Consider the following 25,846-nt stretch of genomic DNA (forward strand, 5'->3'; position numbering starts at 1 on the left):
GCCGCCCGGCAGCTCCCCGGGAAGCTCACCTACAATTTGGCACTTGATGAGCCAAATTTTACATGTGATAAATCGGCTGACTATGTCCCCAGTCCGATGGTCTGGGGACATAGTCAGCCGCTCCCAGAGCCGCTAGCCATGCCCCCACAGTGGCAAAAATGGCCTCGCAGCAATAGGCCACGCCCCCAAAATTTCAGGTGAGGCGTCCCTCTTCCCTGCCCGATAATGTTGGGAGGTATGCTATATGTGTGGGTATAATATATCGACATTCTGACAGTGTTGTTATGGCCATCGTCCACAAAAAATTCCGAACACAAAGAAAATGTATGTTGTAGATTTTTATTAATTACGTTAAATAATAAACTAAACAAAATGTTAGCAAACAAGTGCAAAGCATGTTGCACCAAATAGGACAAGCCAGGTGACCTGCAGTTGGCACAATACTGCCCTATACCCTAATCTAAGGACCCCACAAAGTTACCTGCAAAATGAGATTTTAGGGTGAGGTAAATTCACATTTCAGGCAGCTTTTCTTTTGTGATAAAGTTGTTCCACCATCATAAAACAGCCTTGTTAAGTTTTTATGGAGATTTACCTTTAACTGTTTTGCTGAGAGAATGGATATGAATTAAAATCTTGGCACAAGTTTGTACTTGAAGGTGGCAAGAAAGGTGCCACTTCAGATGAAAAGCAAAATTGGTAGGATTTGATTTCTTGTCTTTCGTCTGGCATTTTCATTAGAAGACCAATAAATCAATAGTTATTTAAAACCATGTAAAGCATGGCTGGACTTACAAAGTAATTTGCAACCTGATAAAGTAGCTTGGGCAGACTCTCAATGTCATCGCCAGTACAACTTCAGTATGTCTCCTGGACTGCGGCCAACAGCAGAGTATCTGTGTAATGCCTTCCTTAATAATAAGCAGGGTTTGCTTTTTTCCCCCTCATTTGATGATTGTACACTAATTAAGTACGGATGATCTCATTGCAGTCTGCAGTGCCAGTAATGTCCAGTTTCTCTGCTTGACGTAAGGGTATAACGATCGTTAAGAAGCCGTCTCAATGTCTTGGTCTCCATTTTCTGTGTGATTTAAGAGTGTAATCATTGGTGTATCTGAAAAATAGTAAGGGTCTCAAGTGAGGAGCAGATGAATTTTTCATGATCTATTGCAGTACTTAGAGTGCTAAAGCCTTATGTATGTATTCAAAAGCCTCTCTCCTCTTACAATGCTGCCCACCTCTTAGCTTGCAGATATTGAACTGTAGATGAGTGAAATGCCTGGAAATCACAACTATCCCATTTTAATACCAGCAAGTATGCAGCTCCATAGAAGCCTCATTCTATTTTTGGATTTATTATTCCCGCTTACTCTGTGCTTAACTTTGTTGATAAAGTTTTAGGCGTCTAACAATCTCTGATTCTATTTCATGTAGCAAAGTGTCTTTATAGAACTTCAACCAATTACTAATAGGCTATTAGTATCTAATTTTCTGTAATTCTTTGCCCCACTTCCACAGTACTACCCTCACAAAACAGAGGTAAAACAAGACCCAGATTATTAATGTATTATAGCCGTCATGCAGACCATACACTCCAAATCACCTACATTATTGCTAGTCTTGATCATTTCTTCCCTGTGAATATTTCTGATTTATTAAATATTTGGTAGTTGTATAGGAATGTAGGGTTTTTTGATAGTGAATGTGTTACATTCCATGTACACCCTCAATGTCTGCACAAAAGGATACAAATGTGGAGTAATTGGTACCGATCATTGCTAATAAAGAATACATGTTTTTTTTCTTTATAAGTCTGAATATTTGTTTTCCAATCTTTAAATGACCCCTATGTCAGATGATTGTTCCTGCTTCCCATGTGTTGTATGCTGTGAACTTTCTGCGCAAAGCACTCTTACCCCTACTTGCCTACATTCTTTTGCCCCTCTCTAGAAAAATCGGACACCCATCAAGCCCGCCCCTTTCCAACCAAATTCTGCAATTTGCGGGTTTATGGAGAGGGGGCATGACTAAAATAAAGCATTAATTTAGCCCCACCTTCTACTCAAAGTGACTCGAACATTGGATTTTTTGTGTGCGGATGAGTATGATGTGGGGGTCCACGGTGGAGGCATGAAACTGCAGCCACGGTAGGCTGGGAGGGCCACACAATTTTCAAAAATGCTCCCGGCCACTCTGGGTGGGTAGGCAATTATGCTCTTACCTTGGCTCTTATGTGTGTCTTGGTTGACCACTGCCTTTACCATCCACCCTGTATCTCCAGAATATAGCTTAGTAAAATAAATATTTAACAGGTTTTTATTCCTACACTTATTCTTTGCACTGGATCAGATTATTTTTGATTATATGTTCAAATTTGCATCTCTGCATCAAATGTTTTGCTTGAGGTGCTGTATATGGGTAAGTTTCTTATATTTAATATTATATTAGGAAAAAATGATGTCATAGTACTTTAAGTCTTTTTTAGAAATTAATTGGTGGTTTAAATAGTTCTCAACTGTGTGTTTGACAGGTACATATTATAAGGGATCATTTTAACGCTGATATTGGCTTTCCTGACGCCTTGTAAAACCCTGCCTCTGTTCAACACATATAGTTCTTTAGATATGTAAGATATGCAGTAAGTCCTGGTACATGAGAACAAAACATTATTACAATTCAAATGTGTTCATTTATAGAGTGTTTTGCATATCAATGACTTGTGTCTCCTAACAAGAGGAGAAAGCAGTGTTGGAGCACACCAATTCCCCTTTCACATCTCACAAATAACTCCGGTCTGACTGAGTTTTGCTGGGTGAAAGAGCCTTTCAAAATCCTACGTCCAGCAACCCAGCAATCCGACCTGGTTAAAATAACTGTTTTACCCGGGTCAGACCCAGGTTGCTGGGCAGGGTGAACCAACCCGTGTCGATCATTGTATCACGTTCCCACTATAGGGAGGAGGCAGCATCAGCTCCTCCCCTCCCTGGTGACACTCCATCCCACCCTCCCAAAAAAGTCAGTGACCCGCTGAGGGTGCTTCATCTCGCAAATGGACGTACATGTGTCCAAATCCCGAGTGCTACCTGGCATTTGCCATGTGAAAGGGGTATAAGGAGTAAATTTACTAATATGAGAGTTCTATTGAAGATGGGACCAATTGGATTCTATTTCTTTTTATTATTTAGCACCTTCTAGAAGGTAATAGATATAATCTGATTGGTGGAGAGAATAGGTTCAAATGACAGAGAAAGATATTTATTGAAGCTTTGAGTAATAACTAATCATATTGTCACTAAACCAAGTGATAAGTACTAAAAAGTATTCCCTCGTAACTGTCATTTTACCAACTGTGTTTGAAGCTGACAGTAGCTGATTAGTACTTTATTTCTCTCCACTTTATTGCTCTCCAAGATTGATAATTCTCCTCTGTCAGCTTATCCCAGGCAGAAGGTCATCACACCGCAGAAGGTCATCACACCGCATGTGTAGTCAGCAGACAGCACATACATGGAAGCATGGTGGAGGCACAAACTGATGGGAGGGGTCTAAAATAATAGACAAATCAACAGATGTATCAGACTCTTTGAATCACTGACTGAGATTAGAAAAGTCATCAGCCTGATGGTCAGCAACATGGGAGTCGTGACCCCATGCTGAGAAGGTCGGGACCCACTTTGGGGTCAGGACCCACAGTTTGAGAACCGCTGGCTTATCCTATTCTTTCGTGGTTGCTGTGCAGGAAATTAATGGACCATTAATCCGCTAATTATTAGTTTTAGTTTAATAACCCCCCCACACACACACACACACACAAATTATGAGTGATATAGTATCAAATGAACAACTGGGGTAGATGTTTATATTTTGAAACATTCAGTGATGTCTACACGGGCGAGAACTACTTAGCTGTAGCGAAGACTGTGCACAGGATGTGACTTAAAAACACTCTTTTTGGTATTTTCCATATTATTATGTGACATCTTCTACCAGCTTAGTCCAGTCTGGTAGGGCTGTGTTTGTATTTATGTGTTTCAACGGGTTATCACAAGTAGATCCTTGTGGTGCAGCAGTGATAGTAAATGCTAAATAAGTATTATTAATGAATAATAGCAAGTCTTATAAAAAGCAGGCTTACAGAGGGGTGGTGAAAGCGCTTCTCTTTGTACATTACGGTATCGCTGTGTCAGGAGGGGAGATGCGTAGCCAGAGCTAAATGCTGGAATTAGTCCATGTGAGGCATTACAGTGTGTGAGAGAGTAATCGCTGTCAGCAGGGGAAACTAGTCTTAGTGCGGTGGGTGTTAACTACTGTCTTCTATAACAAAGGGTGAGTCACTTTGGGTTCCAATCTGATAGTGAGATGTTTGTGTGAAGTCATTCTTTCCGATGAACACTTGCATTTTTCGCCCCCACAGCTTTGCTTTCACCTGCTATGTAGTTAAATATTGATGGCATTTACCGTTGTCTGTTGAGACACTTAACATTTTTACTCTACGGTGGATGGAGATGATGGAGATATTCTGTTTATCTTTAGATTGGAAATGAATGCTTTATGTGTTTAGCCACTGGCTTTCAGTGGTTTCAAACATTCAAAGTAAACATTGTTATTGCTGGTAAGCGGAATTGTAGAAGCGAAGTCTTGCGTTACACATATTCTACATTTTCTTACTTCAAAACCATAATAAAAGCCATATATGTTTTTTTGAGGGTAAAAACCTCTTGCAGGATGCCCCTTGTGTAGAGTAAAAGTTATGTCATAGTCAGGACTGTAGCACTACATAACCATCATCTCATGTTTACTGACTCATATTAAATGGGATACATCCCTGATGGACAGGATGTCTGCAGTCATAATAACAAATCCGCCAGAATATGGAGCTGGAATGCCGCCATCAATGAGGATTCCGGCACCAGCCAATCAGCTTCTAACTGCCATGTCACAGACTGAGTTTGAAAAATGGCAGGTAGGAGCTGATTGGTTGGAGGTTTATCACTCCATTTTAACACTTTTCAAGGCTTCGTACACAGAGGCATAGCTAGGGCGGAGCACAAGCTCCGGGCGCCGAAATGTCACCGGGCACCGGAGCCGCGCACTTGACCGCCAGCTCCCCCGCCCTGCTGGCCCGCTCCCTGCTGCACCCGGCGTTGGAGTAGAGATGGGCAGCTCATCAATGAGCCCGATTTTTCAGCTGGCTATGAGATGAGCGGCAGCTCTTCTGCGGAGACGGCTTTCTTTACTCACTGACAGAAAAGTGCTGTGAACTCACTCACTTGCTCCAGGAACCGCCGCTGGTGTTCACTGACACACTGGCTGAGTTTGAGTCACATCTGGTTGTTCTCAGGCAGCCAGTGAACAAGCGCGTATCCTGGAGTGAGACAGTTCTCTGTCAGCCTGTCATTGATTAATATAGTCTATTAAATTTACCTTGTTTAAAAAAAAACCTGTAAAAAATATTACAATACTTTCCGTTTTCTTACCTACAGTTGATGGTCAATTCATTTTGTTCTCCTCCAGCTCCTCCGCTCACCACTGCGCCCGCTCCCCGCTGCACCCAGCGTTGGACTGGAGTCCACTGCTATTTTGAATTAAAGTCACCCGCTGGACCGCTAGCCAATAGGCGCTTGCGGTCCAGCAGCGAATGAGAAGCAACATTGGATGCTGGACTGTGAGCGCCTTCTGGCTAGTGGTCCAGCGGGAGACTAGAGTTCACCTCTGGCTCAGCCGGGCACAGTGGGGTGCTGGAGAGCTGGGCGGGTGGGGGAGCGGGCTGCATTCCCCCTTGGCAACGAGCAATGTCAGTCCCCCTTGGCAACGAGCAATGTCAGTCCCCCTTGGCAACGAGCAATGTCAGTCCCCCTTGGCAACGAGCAATGTCAGTCCCCCTTGGCAACGAGCAATGTCAGTCCCCCTTGGCAACGAGCAATGTCAGTCCCCCTTGGCAACGAGCAATGTCAGTCCCCCTTGGCAACGAGCAATGTCAGTCCCCCTTGGCAACGAGCAATGTCAGTCCCTCTTGGCAACGAGCAATGTCAGTCCCCCATGGCAACGAGCAATGTCAGTGCCCCTTGGCAATGAGCAATGTCAGTCCCCATTGGCAATGAGCAATGTCAGTCCCCATTGGCAATGAGCAATGTCAGTCCCCATTGGCAATGAGCAATGTCAGTCCCCATTGGCAATGAGCAATGTCAGTCCCCATTGGCAATGAGCAATGTCAGTCCCCATTGGCAATGAGCAATGTCAGTCCCCATTGGCAATGAGCAATGTCAGTCCCCATTGGCAATGAGCAATGTCAGTGCCCCTTGGCAATGAGCAATTTCAATCCCCTTGGCAACGAGCATTGTCAGTCCCCAACGGCAACGAGCAATGTCAGTCCCCAACGGCAACGAGCAATGTCAGTCCCCAACGGCAACGAGCAATGTCAGTCCCTATTGGCAATGAGCAATGTCAGTTCCTCTTGGCAATGAGCAATGTCAGTTCCCCTTGGCAATGAGCAATGTCAGTTCCCCTTGGCAACGAGCAATGTCAGTTTCCCTTGGCAACAAGCAATTTCATTCCCCCTTGGCAATGAGCATGAAGCCCCTGGCATAGAGCATGAAGTTCCCAGCAATGAGCAAGTAGGTAAGTGGCACTTATGTGTCAAATGTGTAATGGCCATTACGGTTGTTATATAGTATGTAAGAGGCATCATGTATGACCTTATGTGTATAATTGGTATTACAAAGTTCACAAGAGCTCCGTCTACTACAAATCGGGGGGGGGGGGGGGGCCGAGAACATGTCCTTGCTCTGGTCACAGTGGCACCTAGCCACTGTTCGTACATCTCACCCTTTCTCTCTAGCAACTGTAACTTCATCTCTACTTCTCAAAACTGCTAGCATCCCATCCGCTGCTCCGATGCCATGAGCAAGTCTCTGTGACTGCTTCATATTGTATTTTGGTTAAGTCCTGCGCCGTGAGTGGGTTGGTTTCACTAATCCATTAATATTAACAAAAATTTATCAGAATCACAATCCCCGTTATTGCCGCTGTTCTATAAGGGGTAGCTCAGTTCCCCCGAATTGGTACCAGAAAAAACAAAAAGATGGAACTGCGCAATAAAGGGGAATATATGCAATTTATTTATGCACTAATAAAAAAAATACACAATTTCAAAATACAATTATAAGAATTAATAATTAATAAAACAAGGGGGGGGGGGGGTATATAAAAATATTAGCACAACCGGTCGTGTCTGATTAGTAGATATTTAAAACCAAATACAATTTGCTTCCCTTAAGTTAGTCACAGTCAGATTAGTGTATTAGTTGGTTAGAATGCTGGTTTTTATAACAGTCTTGTTTCATGGATTAGTGAAGTAACTGTCCAGGTTTTTAATGTCTGGCCAGACAATTTTTTTGGTGTATGTGGGGTACCTTACAGCTGCCACCTGTAGTTCCTCCGGTCTCCCAGTGGATGGTGCTGAATCACCTTTCTTGTTCCCACTTTATCTGGAGTCACCTTTGTGCTGGTGGTCTGATGATAGGCTTGTATGGTTCTCCCCTTTGATGCAAATAAAAAGAGTTATGGATGTCCCAACGCGTTTCCCCGCCTCCGGTAACGGTCTCAGCGGCTTTTTCAAGGAAAATGTAAGGAAAATAGCAAGCGACTTGCTATTTTCCTTACATTTTCCTTGAAAAAGCCGCTGAGACCGTTACCGGAGGCGGGGAAACGCGTTGGGACATCCATAACTCTTTTTATTTGCATCAAAGGGGAGAACCATACAAGCCTATCATCAGACCACCAGCACAAAGGTGACTCCAGATAAAGTGGGAACAAGAAAGGTGATTCAGCACCATCCACTGGGAGACCGGAGGAACTACAGGTGGCAGCTGTAAGGTACCCCACATACACCAAAAAAATTGTCTGGCCAGACATTAAAAACCTGGACAGTTACTTCACTAATCCATGAAACAAGACTGTTATAAAAACCAGCATTCTAACCAACTAATACACTAATCTGACTGTGACTAACTTAAGGGAAGCAAATTGTATTTGGTTTTAAATATCTACTAATCAGACACGACCGGTTGTGCTAATATTTTTATATACCCCCCCCCCCCCCTTGTTTTATTAATTATTAATTCTTATAATTGTATTTTGAAATTGTGTATTTTTTTTATTAGTGCATAAATAAATTGCATATATTCCCCTTTATTGCGCAGTTCCATCTTTTTGTTTTTTCATATTGTATTTCTCACATGTTAGTAGCCATCTTCACATTTACAATGTAGTCCAATACCAGAGGTTGTCCACTCAAACTGTGGATTACTGTATTATTTTAATGCTTCAGATAAAAAATAAAATTTTGATTGGATTAACCCCTTACCGACGCAGCCTGTTTTTGCCTTCCTGACAGAGGCCTTTTTTTCAAATCTGACATGTATCACTTAAGTGGGGATAACTTTTTTTTGCTTTTACTTATCCTAGTGATTTTGAGATTGTTTTCTCGTGACACATTGTACTTTAAGTTAGTGGTAAATTTTGGTCGATACAGTCTTTTTTTGTGTGAAAAATACCAAAATGTCGTAAAAAAATTGAACATTTTGCAATTTGCAAAATGTTAAATTTCTGCTTGTGAGACAAATAATCATACCACTCAAAATAGTTCATAACTAACAAAGATCATATGTCTACTTTATGTTTTAATCATTATTTCAAACTCCTTTTATTTTTTTTGGACACTAGGGGGCAGCAGAGTCAAAATTATACACCTAACACCGTAAACGCTGCTTTTGGCTGTTCACGTTTGAACAGCCAATCGCAGCGATCGCTGAGGGGGGGGGGGGCATCGGTGCCCCCCCTGGGCAATGAGGGAAGATGTCTGCTGTCAGGGACAGCAGACATCGTCCCTCTGTCACCGTGTCTATAGACGCGGTGACAGTTTAAAGTCATGACGTACATTTACGTCATGTGTCGGGAAGTACATCCCGACCATGACGTAAATGTACGTCAAATGTCGGGAAGGGGTTAACAGTATTGCCCAGAATTTAGGTGTTTTTGTTTTTATTTAAATATTTTATTCAGGTGTTGTATTCTAATTCTACTTAGCATTGAAAGTAAAATTGTGTTTACATTCAGGCATGTGGAATAACTGGTGATGTAATAACTGGAGTCTTAATTGTTTTTTTGCGTGCCTGACAAGCAAATCAATGCAAATGCTGAGGGTGCCCATGTTTCGGCTGGAACCTCCTGGGCATGAGGGAGACTGGATGAAATGGAAGGGAATTATTCCTGACTGTTCAGACAAATGAGATTCCTCTTTGCAAGTTCCTGAGTCATGCAGAAGCAGAAGCAGAAGCATTACTGTCATCTCATTGGCATATTCCTAGTGAGATGATTATGCAGCAGTATTAAGGGCTTTCTGGTTGAGGTTAATATGGGGCAGGCTGCTTCTTTATCACACAATGTTAGCACTATGTACTCTTTCTGATTGGAAGATAGACATAATTGACTGCCGAGGTGATCTTTATTATGGCAGGTAAATCTAGTATGATAACGGAGGTGCTTTGATGCCAGTATAATTCTGAACTTCTGTAGCAGACGGTTATCAGAAGGACTTTAATTGTCTTTTTATAACTATGTTATGTTAACAGTCCAAGAATGTGCACATGACAAGATTTGGTGCTTTTTAAGGGAACTGCAACCTAAAACATTTTATTTCTATATATGCTGTTGGCGTGAGCGAAAGCTAGCTAAAGATATGGCCAAAAGTACTCAGAAACACCACCTAATCTGTGTGCAGTATCCACAGACTAGATATTAGCACTCCAAGAGGTCATACTGAGCTCTGTGACTTTCAGGATGACCCTGTCATAGGATGCAACTTATTACTTATAATGAAGGGGAAATATCTAGAACAAGAAGTTCTGAGTTTATCAACTGTCTCTGGAAGCATCACAAACACAAGAATGTTTGCTAAGGGCTTCATAGATTTGTCTTCCACTCACAAGATCAGATCACCAGGCTTACTGTACTGAGAAACGTGGATATCATGATTTGTGTAATGTAGCATTACTGCCTAAAGGTGGCCATACACACGCAGATTTATCTGGAGATCTGTCTGGTTGGAACAAAAACATGGTTATGGATGAGAGCAAATGACAGTTGACCATTTGCTTGGAAATGCTGTAAAACTGACAAACTGTCAATGATCCATAACCATGTTTTTGTTCCAACCAGCCAGATCTGCAGATAAATCCTACTAGTGTATGAGCACCTTAACTGCACTGTGGTCTTGGGTTCTGTTCTCACCATGGGGCAGATGTACTAAGCAGTGGAAAGAAATGTTGTAGACCACTCTATGATAACGGTCAAGAAGTGAGCAAGTGCCCTGAGTGAGGGCCAGTCTGGTTTTGTTGTCATTTTTCTTTGCTATTACTTAATTTATGTATGTATGTAAACATTGCATCATTAAACTCTACCAAGCGAAATAACTTGGTTGGGCGGCATTTACCTGTTCGCTAGTCTGCCAACATACCCTGAATCAGGCCCTTAATATATACGGGTATAAATCACTGAAAGTAAGTTGTCTTGCAGCATTGGAGTGATCAGAGCATACTGTATGTTGGTGTTGGTCTTTTACTACACACTACTGTGGCTGAATGTGAAAGGAAAGAGCTCTATTGTCCTGAAGTGCTATGCTCACATTTCAGTAGGATATGGCATGTTTGCTTTTTGGATTACAGTGTTTGACTTTCTGCTTCATGCAGTGGGTGCATTTATAAATGTAAAAGATCAGAGAGGTGATGAATGAAGTGGCCTCAAGCTCTTCTGTGTTTAGTGACCTTCAATGAGAAAGTATTAAGTTCTAACACCGATGTATGCTACAGGTGTGCTTGTGCCTTACTTGACCATGTACACAAAAGTGCACTTGCTCAGTAATTCAATTTAATACAATTATATCCATATTGTTAGACATAGTATTAAGGAACTGGACAAAATCATTACCATGTGGTTTCTAGGGAAGTATAACTTGGCTACAAATTGTCAGTAACTGTAATGCAGAATAACCGAACACATCAAGAATCAGACACTGGAGTAAGTACACAGGACTTTCTAGTTCACTTTCTCCATGTGGCGTACTCCCTTCATCTAGCTGAAAGACCCCTCAAAATCGTACGTTTGGGCCTGATCTCGTTCAGGTGTATGGCCAGCTTAAGGTTAAGGTGCACAGAAATGTATCTTGGTGCTAAATAGATGCCATACACATCTGCCAAAGTTGTATCTGAACTTGGAGCTGTACTTATTTAGCGTTTGGGAAGGTAACGCGGGAGCACACTGCTTTTATATACTGAATATGTGTGCCGAGTCTCCTGCAACAACAAACATGTTGAATAAAATAGGCACTGCTATTTCAAAGCAACTTTAAAAATTTAAATGACCAGCACAATGTATTCACAAGCAAATATTTCTATTTGCGGTCAGGCGGACTGGGACGCGCGAACGTCTCGCTCGCACATCCCAGTCAGCAAAACGGCGGGGAGCGGTGATCGGCGACGGCAGCTTCCCTGCCCATCTCCTCTTCAGGGAGATGGGCAGGGAGCGGGGGAGACAGGTGAAGGTCTCTTGACAGAACAAGGCGAGCGAGCCCCTTTCTGTCAGAGGATGGTGATTGGTGATAGAATCACCAGGAGCAGCTCAAATGAGAGCTGCTACATCTGTAACTTCACTTTCACATACTGTATACAGTGACTACTTGTTTAAAAATATGTACAATGCCACCTAGTGGCATAAGAGTGGGATTGATGTCTTTAATGGGTTGTAATCGCAAATATGTAAGTTTAAAGAGCTGTGGCTTGAGAAGAGCTAATATGCAGTATGAGAAATTTCAAGAACTAGAGAGGTGTCAAATCATGAGTAAAACAAATGAGACACACAAATGCTAGAATAATGACAGGTTTAAAGTTCATCTGGTCCTTATGTCTGAGAGTCTGAATCGAATCCGCATGTAAATATACACAGATTAGCGAGTTACCCATCAGTGGGAAGCCAGGTACGGCAATATACAGGACTGGCCAGTATAGCAAAGTTGGGAACAAGGAGAGCTACAAGGTGGGGTGAATGACATTAATCAGCTACCACACAAAGCAGGAAGGCAGAAGTGACACGGGACCCCTAGTAGTACGGAACGCCTGCTCTTGCTGCAAATACAGTTAGCTATCTGGCTCTACCATGTAAACAGATGACATTTATATGTGCTTTGTTTTACCACATATAATAATAACCTGGTGACCACTGATGTGTCGACACCACTTTTTTATGAATTCTCTAAATTTCTACTTTCAATTGCACAACACCTGTCTTGTTTTGTCCCACATGATAATAGAGGAGAGATACCAACAACAGCCAGGTGATTCGCTGGAGGACTATAGCAGGTCTGAACCAAGGGAGAGGCACTACCACACCGTGTGCACACTGGCGACCATGGGTTGCATTATAATATAAAGTACTAAATGTATTTTTTTTTTTAGAATAGATCAAATGTGTTGTGTTACAGTACTTTGCTGGTCAAGAATCTGATCAGAATTGTCCCTAGCATCATGTAGGTTTGCTAGTGAGTTAGGGTAGTTATTTTATTTTAGAGAGAGGAGAGAGATTTGAGTGTCAAAGATCCTGGACCGAGTGGATCACCGGGTGAGAATATCCATGGGTGTCCTCCCTCACACACATGCTGCTCTATAGCCTTACACACTCACAACCCAATAGACTCACACACACAAACACACCCACTGCCCATAGCCACAAGCAAATTCTGGAAGGGGGAGGAGTTGACCAGTCCACACATCTACAGACCTTTAGGACAAATGAACTAAGCAGGGACATTTCCAACCCTCATAGCACACACACAGCTAGAAGTGAAGGGATCCCTTTACCTGCAGGAAGGGACATTTTTATGACACAAACTGACTCTGAATGGGTTAAGACCCATGAAGGGGCATCATGGTTTGAGGAAACTCTTGTCTAAGCGAAATACTAGAGGGCTGACCATCCATTTATATCACAGGGGTTAGGGCCCCCTTGCCAACACCATCAAGGTATCTTTTCCAGCTTAAGAAGAAAAAAATATGGAACTGTGCTGAATAATTAGAAATTTTTATTTAAAATATAACAATATTGTGGCCAACAATAGACAAACAAGACTTACAACATATATAGTTGGTTAGTCCATTCCCATCCCTCAGAACTGGTTAGTACTTAGTTGCATGCATATTAAGACTTTGTAACTTTGTAGCCAGTGTATTAAAGATACTCAGTCCTTCACTTGGATTGCACTATAGGTCGGAGAACCATTGCGGTATTTATACAGCCCCATACACCCCATCACTGCTCCAAAGCTGCAAAGAATTATAAGTATACTTTAAATCTTGTAAGTGCACAGCAAGTGAAGGACTGAGTATCTTTAATACACTGGCTACAAAATTACAAAGTCTTAATATGTATGCACCTAAGTACTAACCAGGTCTGAGGGATGGGAATGGACTAACCAACTATATATGTTGTAAGTCTTGTTTGTCTATTGTTGGCCACAATATTGTTATATTTTAAATTAAAATTTCTAATTATTCAGCACAGCGCTGCTCCATATTTTTTTCTTCTTTTGCTTGGTCACACTACAAGTTGTTTAGGTAATCCCCCTTTATTGGTGCAGCTGCAGTGCAGAATAGGTACTTATGTAGTATCTGGGCTGCCGATTTTTTGATTGTATGCCTTAAGTTAAGGCATACAATCAGATGCGATGCGATGCGATATCGCATCGCATACGATGCGATGCGATGCGATGACCCGATTTTTCCATAGGATTCAATGTTAAAATGGACTGAGTCCATTTTAACATGGAATTCAATGGGAAAAAGGGGTCCTTTTCATACCCCTACTATCCAAGTGGGCATGGAGTTGGATATAAACCTGTGGCGAGCGTAGCGAGCCACCGAGCCCGAAGCGTGGCGAGCGAAGCGAGCCCCGCGAGGGGACGGTATTCTGTGTCCCCTCGCGGGGCTCGCTACGCTCGCCACGCTTCGGGCTCGGTGGCTCGCTACGCTCGCCACAGGTTTATATCCAACTCCATGCCCACTTGGATAGTAGGGGTATGAAAAGGACCCCTTTTTCCCATTGAATTCCATGTTAAAATGGACTCAGTCCATTTTAACATTGAATCCTATGGAAAAATCGGGTCCATCGCATCGCATCGCATGCGATTTGGTCGGGTGCGATGCGATGCGATGGACCCGATTTCAAAATCGGCAGCCCAGTTACTACATAAGTACCGCAGAATATTTTAATCAGCGCTCAATATCACTATGGTTGCTTTTTATCTTTTCCAGCTTGCCTTGCTATAAAGAAGAATACAAGATTTGTTGGTGGTTATTCAGACCTGACCCACAGCTCCGAATTCACAGACCGGGCGATTATCGATAGCGCTGCACTATGTATATAACCAGTCTGTGTAAAGCCATCCTCAAAGCCGCTCATCTGCTGTTAATACTGGCAGATGAGCGGCTTTCCCGGCGATGATGCGGGACTGCGCATCACCGCTCATCGCCGGACCATACACACTGGGCTGTTTTGAGCTGAAAGATGCTCAAAACTTGCGGTTTTCATCTCAAAGTTGTCCAGTGTTTATGGGCCTTTACATTTGGGTGAGTTATTTTGTTTCTGTACAGTGTAAATACTGGCTGTTTTATATTTACACTGCAATATCGATCTCACTTTAAAGTAAAACCCCACCCAAATCTAATTCTCTCTGCGCGTGTTACATCTCCCCCACCTGTAGTGCACATGGTTCTGTCCATTAGAGAGAGAATTTTCTTTTGCAAGTGAACCAGAATCATGCTCAGCCCGCACCATTTCAATTGTTATCATTGAAGACCACATAAGGGGCCTTATGTGGTCTTCAATGATAACAATTGAAATGGTGCGGGCTGAGCATGATTTGTAGATGAATGCAAGTTGATTAACATCTGTAAATGTCATTACGACAGACTTTATAATTTGTTTGATGCCGAGATTAAGGCATTGCTTCATAGTTATCTTCCAAAAATGTTGAATGAGAGCATTTTACATAAATGCAAGTGTATAGGTAATCTGGTAATATCTAAAGGGCAATAATGCCTCAAAATGACTGCGTCTTCTCAATATGATTATCAATGTGGCTATGACAGCTTATTGTTAACTAGACTCCCAGTGGAGCTGTTGAGATGCACAGCAACATATTATGTTCTGCGGATGATCTGCATTGAGTCCTACAGTGTAAACTGTTGTAATGCCAACAAGGAAAACATAATGGGCGGTATTCAATGAGGCAGATTCGCCAAGTTTTATGGCGATTCTGTGTTTTTTTCGTGTGTGCCAGCGTTTTTTTGAGCTGAAAAAGCGAATCACCCTATTCAACGACCTCTATTCGCCGATGACGACCGGTGAATGAAGCACCAATCGCCAAATGTTATTCTCTACAAATCGCCGGTTTTTGTCTATAGGAATTTTCATGGGGATTCGCCGGTAGTCGACGGGAATCACCATGAATCGCCAAAAGTGTATTCAATGAGAAGTTGGCGATTCTTATTTCTAGTTTCATATCGCCGTTCCTCACCGAGTGTCCCTCGTCATCTTTTTATGGTGAACTTTGTTATGAACCTGTGAAATAATTGGTTTTAAGTGTTTAATTTCACTCTGCAAGTGTAATCTAATATTATTTGCTGCCCTTGTGTGATTTGATGGTTGTAGAAGTGCTATACAAATATATATTTAATTTTTTCTGGTATTTTTTTTTTCTCCCACAAAGCACTGTTCTTACCCATGGTGCACCTCACTTACCCATGATTCTCCTCCCCACCTCACTCCTTCATTTGGCCTTTGAGGAGATTACACAGCTTTTGCAGTCTGCTGTATTGGAATCGTTTTTTCAGGGTAATTTGCATTTTTCTTGCATTTCACTGCAATTTCTTACAGTACTGAAGCTGTTTAGGGAAACGCCGGATTGGCTGAGAATCGCCGTTGGGGGCGGCGATTCTCAGCCACGTTGAATAGGGTGACACAGCTAGTCCCGGCGACTCCCGACGAATCCCTACGCGTGGCGAATCGACGTAAAAAAACCGGCGAATGGCTGGCGATTCTGAAATCAGAATCGCCGTGACCAACGATTCACGTCATTGAATACCGCCCAATGTTACAATTGTATACTGCAAGGCCTTGACAAAATACATATTGATGTCATTTGTTATGTGGATTCCTTTGGCAATAGCAGACCTGCAGTATGATGACATTGGCAAGAGATGATGATGATAGTGCATTACAGCTGCATCATTGACTGAGCAACTTATATGATGGTTTGTACAGTGTGTCCCAACTAGAAAAGCGGGATCCTGTGGGTAAGAACCAGGGGTTAAAGTGAGGGGGAATGGACATTTTTTTTTTTTTTTTTTCACTCCTTCTTCCCCATTTCACCAATATAGAAGCACAAGTAGTAAATATAAGACATAGTCCTTAGGTTTAGGACCCTCGTATTTGTAGGGTCGTCACATTTTGAGCACAGCACATGCACTTCAGAGAGGGTTTTTTTTTTTTTTTTTTTTCTCCTCGGCTTCCATGCTTGGCCGAGATGGTAATTATAGTAAAGTAAAAGCAACGATATGGCGAGATCGACTGCCAGAACACGAGCCGATAAAAAATAGATTCTATCACATTGTACTAAAGATAAATAAGTATAAACGTGTATAGGATTGAAGGTACAGGCATGTACTTCTTCTTCACTTGTCCTGTTCCTCTTGGTATGGTTTACTGTGTTTGTTATATGTTAAGATTTCAGAATAAAATAAAAATGTTTAAATAAAAAAAAAAAAAAAAGTGAGGGGGAATGGGGTGGAACATGAGTTTCACCACCTCTAATGAATTGGGGGAACATTTTAACCTCCACATTGGCCCTGCACAGTATTTCTCACAGAAAAGCATTCTAGTTTGCAGGGGGATGCCAAATACCCTACCACTGGCCCTATCTCTGCCTAATGGGGGTAGGGGGGAGGGTAATTAGGTGACATAGAGAAATGAGTTCCCCCACCTCTGCATGGCTGCTTTAAGCCCTGGTAGGAACCAATACCATCATGTCATGCCCAAATTGTCTCTATCCCATTAACATCTGAACTTTGCGTATGTACTGTTTAATTGGATTTATTTTTCATTGCTTAGGTTTTCAGTATAAAAAATATTTGGATCTTTTATTGTGGTGTCATTAAGCATTACTTTTATGTAGCTTTCACATCACACTTTTAAAACGGTATATTGCCGTTTTTTTGCCTTTTAAAACGTTTAAGGCTGCAGTGTGAAAGTGTCATAGTTGAAATACCATTTAAAGTTAACTGGTATTTCAACACGTTTAAAAAGCAGAGTCCTACCCGTTTTAAAGCCAATTCAGAGCCGTTTTTTGTGCTGTCTGAATGGCACTGAAATGGTATTTAGTAAAAAATAAAGGTTAGAGCACTGTGATAGGCTGTCCCTTGTCCTGTGTCCCTTCCCTGAACCAGGAAATAAGCTGTGGGTAGAAACGTGTTCAGAGGTTAAACGGCTTGACTGGTGATGTGAATGGTACTTAAACGGTATTTTTAAATGGTAATCTGCTGCAATATGAACACTAGACCCGTTTAAAATACCATTTAAAATTACAGTTTTTCAAAACGTTTCAAAATGTTTTATGTGATGTGAAAGCTACATTACTCTGACTGAATTATTATTATTATTATTATTATTATTATTATGCTATACAATTATGGAATATCTTGCCACAGTTTGTCTAAATCAGGCATGTCCAAACTTTGGCCCTCCAGCTGTTGTGAAGCTACACATCCCAGCATGCCTTGCAATAGGTTTTAGCATTTCCTAATAGCAAAACTGGAGCAAGGCATGATGGGACTTGTAGTTTCAGAACAGCTGGAGGGCCATAGTTTGGACATGCCTGGTCTAAATGGTTAGAACCTTTCATGTATATAACACTCATGTGCCAAGCATCACCCAACTAATGTTTAACCAGAAATGTCCTCTCTTGTACCTTCATGCATATCTCCCCATAGTACAGTATTTTCTTCTAACTGAGAACTGCTTAGGTGATCTCCATGAAGATTCCCCCGCCCTCAGTAACTTACGTTCCGTAATAAAAATAGTTCTTGCTTTCTGTTGCTGCATGAATGAATTCTGAAACACAGTCGTTTAAGCCACCATGGTTAAGTAAAGTGATAAATAAAGGAAGTAAAATAAATGGAAATAATTTCATATAAATAAATGTTTAAAATAGATAAATGTAAATTATCTTGAGTTTCCAAAAGGGAAGTAAATGATATGCTCAAGTACTCTATACGATCATGAAACAAGAGCTGTTTACAATGTTGCCAAATGACTCATCTTCACAAAGAAACACCTGTGAATTTCACTTCCAACAAATGATACCCATATAGTGGTTGGTGAATAAACCATGATATCAAAATCATTTACTGCATTAAGTAGTATTTATAAAACTTTTATCTCCAGAGCCAGTTAATGACCATTTGTCTACCCAAACCTTGGTCCCCTGACAAATGTTTATACTAGCATTGCACAATTTTATACAAAAAAATAAAAAAAAAGAGCTGCAGACAGAAGCCTCGGTTTCCTATGTATAAGGGCCTTATTGTGCCAATGCATTACACAAAACCACATCCTATATAATAAAAGGCTAATGCTGCTATTTTTTTCACAAGAGCAGGGAAATCTGCAGTGTGGGGTCAAACTATGATACTGCTTAGCAGCCCACATGTGTTCAACATGTGGCTCATATCTCCGAGTGAACCGTATGCCACCCACCCACTCCAGAATAAAAGACCATAGCTCTCTCCACACACGTGTCTAGTTGGTTTTGGGTTAATGCCTGGCTGCAGATTGTGATATGTAAACATGAATACCATTTACCTGTATGGTGAACATATCATTTTTTGCCATTTGGTCATTTGGCGGAAATGGAGGGATTTCAACAAATATTGGAGATCTCTTCCTAAATACTTCCTTGTTACACCTAGAGGATACTTCATTTAAATTTTTGCCTGGATTTTCCACAAAGTAATATGCCAAATTGGATTATGCACTGTATTTTGGAAACCAGTAAGCTATTAGCTTTTATTGGCTTACACAAGTTATGCATTGCAAGCAAGTATCTGACTAGATGCACCTATGGCACAGGAATGAAATGCTAAAGAGCTCATTTCTAAAAGTTACCTTTATTAATATATCCAATTTCATTTGTTTTAGACGCTGCAAGAGTCAGATCTGGACATCCAAGCCAAGTCTTCCATGTGCCCACAATGACCTTCCAGCGTGTGAATAAGCATGAACACAGAGTGTCGCAGGAATAACTGTGCAGTGATTTCTGGAAAATGTATATTAATAGAGAGAGACATCATTTAAAGGTATTGTTGTATTTGATTCCTGTTGTATTTGATTCCTGTTGTTTCAAATATTGTAATTTACATTTTTGTATTCCACCTTCATGTTTTCGGTATTATGTAATATGGATTCTTTTATATAAAATATCATGTAGGTAAGCCTAACATGTTCTGTACCAGTGTAACAATATAAATGTTTTTACAGTCTCAAAGACTGATAACCATGTTTTATTCAAAATTGCTTAATGTTCAACATGGAATTCACACCCATAGTACCCCCATAGTATCCAGGCATGTCCAGACTCCCAAAGAGACAGAGTATCCCGCACAGGAGAAAAATTCAATTAAAGTAGTATCTCTAACCAGCAATCATGATTTGTATATGCTCTTAAGTGGATTTAAATCTGAATGCGGTGGCAGTGCACCCAAAAATCGAGTAACTTTAACTTGGTAAAGTGTGCCTGCACAAAATAAATCTCCTTTTTGTACAGCTGATTGCACTTTGCAACTGTATATATTTTTGAAGTCCAGACTCCCGGCAGGATAGGCCTTCTTCCCGGCTCCTGTTCTGTTGTGAATTGCATCATTATTGTTTTGCCTGCTGCTGTACATTGATGCAAGTAGAATCCTGTGACTATAAAGATTGCTTTTGCAACATTCCTTGCACTTGCTCCTTGCACATCCCAAAGGTACTCCGCCATGAGAATCAGTAAGGTAACCTTTCACAATGCATATAGTTAGCCACATGGCTTATTTCAAACTCTGCAACACATTGTGTTTGCAAAAATTGATAGGTTGATAGCTGAATCAACTAGTGTAACCAGTAGATGATTCTACATTCATTTAGGGTCAAACATAGCTCAGTTGGTCATTTAGTATGGGATCCCAAATCCTTGTGATTTTCCATTGCACTGCTTGTAGAGTCACATGGCTTAGAGCAGTGGAGTCAAACTCATGGCAATCCAGCTGTTGTGGAACTATATGTCCCAGCATACCCTGCCACAGTTTTAGCAATCCATTATATAAAATCTGTGACAGGGCATGCTGGGACGTGTAGTTCCACAACGGCTATGAGTTTGACACCACTACCTTAGGATTCCATGAACTTCCAATTAATTCATACAATTTTAGCCAAAGCTTTCTGTGGCTATGCAGAAGGTATACCTGTACTCTCTAGCTAGTTTCTAAGCATTTTTAGTTCCCTGTTTAGATAGGTGATTTTATCCATACGGAGGTGGTCACTGATTACATTATAGGATTTATATTTACAGTATAAATCTTTCTGAAAATAAAAATGTTACTATTGGGTGAGATTAAATACAATTTTAAATAATTTGTCTGGGTCCCTGGGCATGTAGCTGTTTTAAACAAGAGATTTCTGTTCAGGAGATCTTTGTTCAGAATGGTTCCCTACACTGCGGAGGTGACCTTCTAATTAATGGGAATCTCACAGGTGAGGTGCTTTATCATCCCTAGTGTTACCTGCCTATCTGAGTAAGAGAGAAGATCTTCATGTTAATTGTTACGACATGCCTAATGAATTGCTGAAACAATGGGGTGCAAATACTGTAGGTAGCAATTCATATTTTATTGTCTTGCCCAAATTATTTTTTATTGCGCTAGGAATCAGTATTTACATTTGTTGTTCAAGAGTCTGCAAATTCTCATGAATCAAGTGCATTCACTACAATAGCGGTTTCGTAATTCCAGAAATAGCATTTCGCTTTTTATTTTTTCTTGAAAGAACATCCGATTTTACACAAAAGCTGGTTTCTGTATGACACAAGTGGTTGAAAGAGTTTGGTTCGGTACGGCAAGAGCACGGTTTTCTTTTACTTGGGCTCTATCTATGGGGCCATTAAAAACCGCAAACTGTCCGTCTACATCTGTGCACGAGTATTGCACTATGGCATCATCTGTACATGTAAGCGTTCTTTTCATCACAAGCAAATGAATTCTGACTCATTAAAAGTTTGATACTTCAATCAGTAGGGCTTATATTAGTCATTCTTGGCTTTGTAGATTACTCTGTGACTCAGATGGAGAAATGTAAATTAGATATGTGAATACTGTCAGGAAGTGAGAGTTTTGTAACCAACATAGATACAGACCACAGATTTCCATTGTTACCCTTTGAAGACTTTCAGATGTAAAGATTAATAAATGATGCAATGTTGATTTCCACCATATATCTAATTCATGAACAGTGGTAATAAACTAGTATGTTTAAGCACAAACTTTTCTGCACCTATGAGCTTGCTATCTAAATAAATGGGAAGACATAAGGTGCCTGATTCTGAGTTATGTGCAATGTTTAAGGAGTTGCGCAATGTGTGCTGCTGCACCTGTGCTGCAGCTCTAGAATCCTGTGTAAAGTGTTTGGCAAAACACTGGCTGGCTAACATTAACATATATTGTTGATGAAAGCGAAATGGAAATTGTTTATCATAATTATTATTCCTTGTCACAATGGTGCTGAACATGCTGGAGGAGACTAATATTTCTACTCTTTTTAAAAGTGCCAATACACAGTGCGACAGGGCAGTGCGATGAGATGCACGCTCCCGTGCACATCCCATCGCACAGCACATAAAGTCTGTGTAGCCTGTGCTTTTAGTATTAGATTGCATCTTATCTAGTACAAAAAGCAGGGTGCTATAGCACATTGTATGCTTTTTGTACTAGATGATATGCAATCTAGTACTGAAAGCACGGAGTTCACCGCACCGTGTATGGGCACCTTTAGACTTCATTATTGTTTCTCTTTTGGACCAAATTTCAAATTTTTTTTTTTGAACGTCCTAAAGTTTTTGGTAGCACATTCACATGTCATATAAACAAAAACTTGTACTACTAGTGGCAGCTTTTCTAGAATTCCCTTCTACGTTTCATGTTATAATTTCCAATAAATCTGTACAAATGCTGCATGCTCTTTTTGAGGTTCTTATTTTATTAGTTAAAAAAAACCCCTAGGAAACAGAATTTATCCTTGAAAGTAATGTAATCAACTTTTCAATGCTGTCATTTTAAAGTAGTGATCTGCCCCAGCATCAGAAAATCTACACTTACCAATCAGTACAAGGCAATATTTTGAAGGGGTTTTAAGATTAGAAGACAAGCTGTTCTGATAATGGTAAGGCGTTGTGTATATATATAAAACTGAAATCAAAGTTCTGAAATATAGCGTTGGTGCAATGACTTGCCAATGTAGAAAGCATAGCAGTCAGGGGGAGAGCATAGAACCTTCTCTGCTTTACTCTGCCTCTAATCCGCTTGACAGCATATCACCAGGTGGGATTCAATGTCCCGCTTTGCGATTGGCTGAAAAGAGGGCGTGTCTGCTTAACCAGCCGCGGATTGTCGAGATTTGGCTGTGATCAGGACAATTCCCGGCCGTTATCGACAGAACAGGCCGACTTTGAAAGCTGTCGGTCCTGTTCCGTCGATCTGTCTCCTTAATGCTCTCGGACAAGACAGTATGGGAAAAACGGCCTCCACTATTTCCCCCTTCAGAAATAGCGGCAGGCAATGAATACCCCCTAAAATGAGTGCACGTTGAGTATTCCTTAGCTAGATATCCATTATCCAAATTATTTCAAAAACCATAGTTACCAGAATGTACTTTTTTTTTTCTTCTGCTAAAAGCACCACTGGGGACATCTGTAACAGGCACTAAATATGTGCAAGAAAATGATTGTTTAGCATTCAAATAGTACAGAGATAGTACACAAACTTTGTTTCCTGTTTTGAAACCTTAATTCATGCACAATTAAAATAAATTTGTGTGTATTTCATGTGTTATATGTTTTATACAACATAATTGCAAGATACCTCTTGAAATATAAAAATATTCCGAAATACAGAATAATCCAAAATGTTACTAGACCTGGGCATTTTGGAAAAGGGATACTCAACCTGTATTTGTTTTTGTTCATTTTAGTGAATTTATTTTATATTGTAGACCTAAATACTATTTAACACATTCAAGTATATCTTATCAGTTTATTTTCTCTGTAAAATAATAAAATCATGGGATTGTAGAAAGCCTTTAAATGGTAGTTGGAGAAACAAGCTTCTACAATGTTTTCAATGTATTGAAAACTCATAACTTCATAACATGCGTCATTGAGATCAGCAGTCAACGTTAACAGCTTCTTTAGAAATAAGGTTAGTGAATGTTTAGCTAAATCATATTTTTCTGAAATTATTTTTATAATTTGAAACGTGGTTTTATCATAGAAATCTATTTTACCCATTAAATTCCACAGATAGGGTAACCGTGCTAAGGTTATGAGTTACGACAATTTAACAGTTCTACCTTTATACAGAATAGTCATGCTCATTTTTCAAAGCCCAATAACATGGCATAAAACCATATCCAACTTGTGTTTTTTTCCCCATATTATTCATTCTGAATTATTGGTGTATTTTGGGTACCCATTTGGGGAAATTATAACTTCCATTATTCACATAGCAGTTTACCCATTTACTGCAGGGAAATTGTTGGACATCTGGTTCTGAGAATATACACTCAGACTTTAAAGGACAAGCTGCACTCGTCTCAACAATAGAAGCTGGAAAATATTATTTTTCCACACTACCAGGACTGATGGGGCTGTGCACTTCTGGTCCATATCAGCCTCTATCCGCAATGTAATTTTGTGGTCAAATCCTCACTGACTACTGGTGGGGGCTTTGGAGATAGAGGCTGATATGGACCTGGAAGTGCAATGTCATTTTGTGGTCAAATATTTGTATGTGCCAAAAATACAGGGTACTTGTTTCCTAGCATGGCGCCCATCGCATACCGTACTCAGTGGTGTGCGATGCGATGCGATATTCCCCCTAAATTTGCTTGTACAATGAAATATCGCATAGCATTGCATGCCAGCAAATGGCATGCGATGCAATTTTTAATTGTACAAGCACCCTGATGGGTGTTTACAATGTTAAATGCACCCTTATTGTCAACACCACCCCCACTATCAACGCCAACCCGAAGCGTGGCGAGCGCAGCGAGCCCGCGAGGGGTGGTGGTACGCGTCCTCCGACCTTTTCATACCCCACTATGCACGTCGGCGTGGAGTTGATTTTAGATAGTGTGGCAAGCGCAGCGATCCACCGAGCCCGAAGCGTGTTGAGCGGATGCGGAATACGAGCCCAAATTGTGGCGAGCGCACGCGGAATACATGTAAAGCAGGGCCGGCGCCACCACTAGGCAAATCTAGGCATTTGCCTAGGGCACCGGCCACTGGAGGGCGGCATTTCGCGCCCCCCCCCGTGCCGCGGGGGTACCTGTCCTGCGGCTGTGTATATAAAGCTTGCGGCGCCAGCGGGGGGTCCCTGTAGTCAAGAAATAACGAGCGCTATCCGCCTGGCTACGCGGAACCGCTTCTGTTGTGGAAACACTGGCCTGGATGAGATTCAGCCAATCAACGTGCGCCGTGCGGCCAGTGTTTTCACAACAGAAGCGCTTCCGCGTAGCCAGGCGGATACCGCTCGTTATTTCTTGACTGCAGGGAGCCCCCGCTGCCGCCGCCGCCAGCTTTATATACACAGCCGCAGGACAGGTACACCCCAGGTACACCCCCCCCCCCCCCGGCACCGGGGCGCCCCCACCCCGACTCGCCTGGGCCCTGACAGAAAGTAATTAAATAATGTAAGTTACCATAGCAACTGTCCATAATACAGTTTTTGAAACATTCCCCTGTGGTGTTATCTAGAAACAAATGGGTATAGGATTACAAAAAATTAAATACAGTAAGTAAATAACAAGCCACATATCCATCTGTTTTGGTGTGCTTGCATAGAAACCCTGTTCAGCTTTTTTTTAATGTATTAAAATAAATGTATTTATGGAATGCTCACAAATGGCGCCTACTGGCAAGGCTGTATGCTGTTATCCTGACAACCCTGCTAATAAGTAACACAGACCGTTATGATAATGGCAGCATAAGTAATTAAACTGTAATTAGTATGTGTAATATTTATTGGATGTACAAAACTTGTTTAGTGCTTGCATGCATGTTCCTAAGTCATCAATAGAAAAGTGCTATTGGCTATTGGCTATATTTATTTTCAGTACTTAGTGATAACCTTTAGCCATGTTAAATTACCATTTTCCATAGATGGATTACAGAGCTTTTTAATAACCTATAAAGTGTAATTACCAGGAAATATCTTTTAATATAAACATTGCATTGAAAGTAATGTCTAATACCACTTTTACAATGCCTGAATAAATCTGGTTACTGACTGGTCCCCCCTCTGTGTAAAAGGGCCCCTGAGGGAATAACCACCAATCCAACATGGGTAGCGAATAGTGTTATGCAGTGAAAATGGGAAACCCATTGGGAGATTCGATTTCCTGTCACTTGGCGATCATGTGAACAGCAAGGCCATAACTAGAT

The 25,846-nt window shown here is 41.1% G+C and overlaps 1 protein-coding gene across 3 annotated transcripts in view; it reads left to right on the forward strand.

Annotated features, from left to right (window-relative positions):
- Positions 1-25,846, forward strand: part of BACH2 (BACH transcriptional regulator 2) — a 243,483-nt gene that overhangs the window by 92,956 nt on the left and 124,681 nt on the right. For all 3 annotated transcript variants that reach the window (XM_083177041.1, XM_083177043.1, XM_083177042.1), the window contains one exon: positions 19,303-19,460. In XM_083177041.1, the coding sequence (XP_083033167.1) occupies positions 19,428-19,460 (33 nt within the window). In that variant the 5' untranslated portion in view covers positions 19,303-19,427. The remainder of the gene's footprint in view (positions 1-19,302; positions 19,461-25,846) is intronic.

The sequence above is a fragment of the Crinia signifera genome, chromosome 3 (assembly GCF_055691185.1).
Source record: "Crinia signifera chromosome 3, ASM5569118v1, whole genome shotgun sequence".
NCBI classification, from domain to species: Eukaryota; Metazoa; Chordata; class Amphibia; order Anura; family Myobatrachidae; genus Crinia; species Crinia signifera.